This window comes from Aplysia californica, unplaced genomic scaffold (genome assembly GCF_000002075.1).
Source record: "Aplysia californica isolate F4 #8 unplaced genomic scaffold, AplCal3.0 scaffold00203, whole genome shotgun sequence".
Taxonomy (NCBI): domain Eukaryota; kingdom Metazoa; phylum Mollusca; class Gastropoda; order Aplysiida; family Aplysiidae; genus Aplysia; species Aplysia californica.
This window is the reverse complement of record NW_004797473.1, coordinates 38,131-41,451: the sequence shown is the minus strand read 5'-3', so window position 1 is coordinate 41,451 and position 3,321 is coordinate 38,131. Positions and strand designations below refer to the sequence as shown.

The following is a 3,321-nucleotide window of genomic DNA, read 5'->3' as shown; positions in this document are numbered from 1 at the left end:
TTATTATTATTATTATTATTATTATTATTATCACTTTAAATAAAGTGAAACGACTCACGAGGCGTTCATTACTTACGTACGTTCTTCACCAGTTGATCAATGTCAAAGGTACAATTGATGCCGAGTGAGAGAAGACTTCCATCTATATTTTCCTGGAAGAGAGTGGATAGGGAAGGAGATGGGAGGGGGGAGGGGGAGGAGAGGGGGAGAGAAAGAGGCGGATTGAAGGGAGTAAAGGGTGGCGAATGAAGAGGGGTGGGGTCGAAGAGGGGGTAGGGGAGTAGTGAGAAGAGATGGGGAGGAAAGGGGGAGAGAAAGAGGGGGAGTGAAAGGAGTAAAAGGTGTTGGGGCGAAGAGGGTGGAGGGAGTAGTAAGAAGAGAGGGGAGGGGAGATGGGGGAAGGAAGACAAGGAGGGGAGAGAGAGGAGAGTGTAAAGAGGAAGGGAAGAGGGGAGAGAGAGGAGAGTGTAAAGAGGAAGGGAAGAGGGGAGAGGAGAGGGGCGGGAGAAGGGAAAGGGAGAAGAGGAAGGGAGAGAGGAGAGAGAAGGATAGAGAGAAAGAGAGAGAAAAAAAACAGATTGAAGGAGAGGGGGAAGGAGGGGGGGGGGTAAAGTGGGGAAATGAGAGGTGTGCCAGCGATTTAAACAGAGAACTAATTGTGTGTACTGTCTTCAGCAGTTGTTGATATCCTATGTCTTACAGTTATTGTGAGGTGTGCTGGTGAAATGAGTCAATTTTCGGATTTCAGCCCCGTGGACTAAGGTAGATACAAGGGTTTTATGGGTTTGGTTTGTTACAATCCCATGGACAGCTAGAAAAACAAATGAAGAAATCTTGGTTGAAGCAAATTGAAGAAGACAGCTTATGACGAATAAATACAAAAGCGACAGGCAAATTTCTTCGGACACACAATGCAGAAAGAGGCATTGGAGAATCTTGTAACAACAGGCAAGTTTGATGGAAAGAGAGGCAGAGGCAGAAAGAGGGAAAAGATACTGGACAAGATGACAACATGGCTAGGAGCAGCAAGAACCATTGCTGCAACGCAAGACAGAGTGAAGTGGAGGCTCAAGATCGCCCACGCCAGTCGGCAAGGCACCGGATGATGATGATTGTTACAATCTATTATTACATGAATGATAAACAACAAGTTCAGACTGAGGAAAATGGCGTTACTTCAGAATCTACGAATTCAGCGAGTCCATTTTGGGATAACATCTCCATTCGTGGATTGCCATAAGAGGTCAAGAGAAGTTTCCATCTTGGACAATAAAGTATTTTCTTATCTTATCTTATCTCATCTTCTTATTTTGTCTTATATTATTTTATCTTATCTTAACTCACTAAGGAGTAGGATGAGAAAAGGAGTGAAAGAGAAGGATTAGGGCTAATTTTAAGGTAAGAGTTGTCCGAAATCAGATGCACAACCTAACCTGTAAAAGACAACAAAGAATTGTCGAAGAGAATAGTACCCTTGAACAGTCATTTTAATTTAGAAGAAAAAGCAAGGGAAAAGGGAGGGGGGGGGGGATTAAAAAGTGGTCGTTTCTACAGTTGATTGTATTTAACAATGGTCGTTAGAGCAGGTTCAACAGGTTTTTTTTGTTTGGGTTGTTTTTAAGTTGTTGGTTTGTTTAGTTGTGGGTTTTTTTGTTTTTGTGGGGGGGTTTGGGGGGAGAGGGTTTGGGGTTTTTAAAGGGGTAAGTGTTTTAAGGCGCTTGCAACTGCATAAGGTCAGATGAGCGCTCGGCACACGTTTAAACATTTTCTGTTGGTAGGACATTTTGAATTTTGCCCAGGTGGCGGCCGAAGCTTACTCTTATCGATTCTGGACCACCAAGAGATCTTTAACGTGCGCAACTTGCACTCGGGACCTCCGAGCTTTTTCGCCCGTATCTGAGAAGGCTAGATGTTCGATCCTATAAACCATAAGATCAGGGTCGTGGCTGAAAGACAAAAAGAAGAAGGAGCCAAGAGTACCAGTAGAAAGGCTGCAGAAAGAGTCAGGAGCCCAGAGGAGGGGGCCAAAGGAGATGAAGGGGAGGGGGCAGAAAGTGGAGACGAAAGCAGAGCGCAGAACATTGTTAGAGAGCAGGAAAGGATTTGAAAGGAGACAATTTTACAGGAGAAAAATTTCCTTCGATATCCGGATCCGAAACCGGGACCTATTGACCTCTAGACCACGAGAGCCGAGCCCCCCGCCCTTCCGCCCACCAGGTTCGACTTCAACTGTGGCTAATGGCGCTCATTTGACCTTATGCAGTTGCGAGCGCCGTAAAACCCTCTACTATTTTTTTTAAAGTATGTGACTAATTTCTTCGTACCTTCACAGCCTGGACGGCTCCTGGGGTCAACCGATCTTCTTCGTATAAAACTCGTAAACAGCACACGAGAAAGTTTTCCAAGGGAGCGCACATGTCACTGTTAGACAGAATTATTTCCGCTTCCTGTGCCATTTCTTCGGAGCATTGCTGCAGGGTCCCACCATTTGAGAGTCCTGTCAGACAAAAAGAATCTGAGCTTAGCGATCACAGTTCAATACATAAAAATTGTGGGGGGAAGGGGGGAGAAACACCAACAAACATAGACAGATGGATGGATGGATGGACATCATATATCATATAGATGGATATAATTATATATATGAATGCCTGGACAGGTGAATGGATTGACAGATGGGTTGACAGGCAGGTGGACAGATGGATGAATCGTTTATTAGATGGATGGATGGGTGGATGGATGGATGGATGGATGGATGGATGGATGAATGGATGGATGGATGGATGGATGGATGGATGGATGGATGGATGGATGGATGGATGAATAGGTGGATCAAAATAAGCATTCAAACTCTAACACACTGACAAGATCTTCCATCTTCTCTATATAAACGTGTGCTTCCCACCTGGGTGAAGAGATGAAAATTCGTGTAAAGTGCCTTTCCCAAGAACACAACGTCGGGCCCGTGACAGGGTTCGAACTCAGACCATTCGGCTGAAAGCCCAACAGCCTAAGCTCTAGATCACAGAATCCAGTGCAGAGGAATTGCATTCGTCAAGCGTTTCTTTTTCAGTTCGTTTTTTTGTGTGTGTATTTTTTTTTTTTTTTTTTTTTTTTTTTTTTTTTGGGGGGGGGGGGTTCTATCTATCTGAGCTTAGCGATCACAGTTCAATACATAAAAATTGTGTTGTATAAGGTGAAATCAGACGCTTGTAAGTTTTGGGGCGTATGGCATTTTGGTATCATCTCACACCACACACGCACACACACACTCCCACACTGACACACACACACACACACACACACGCGCGCGCACGCGCA

General features: G+C 44.7%; 1 protein-coding gene across 1 annotated transcript in view; it reads right to left on the bottom strand.

Annotated features, from left to right (window-relative positions):
* The window catches only part of LOC101861209, a gene marked incomplete at its 3' end in the record, with an annotated part of 10,444 nt that overhangs the window by 5,741 nt on the left and 1,382 nt on the right, over positions 1–3,321 (bottom strand). Inside the window, 2 exon segments of the mRNA XM_005099135.3 lie at positions 77–152; positions 2,325–2,497. Coding sequence (XP_005099192.2) covers positions 77–152; positions 2,325–2,497 — 249 coding nt within the window.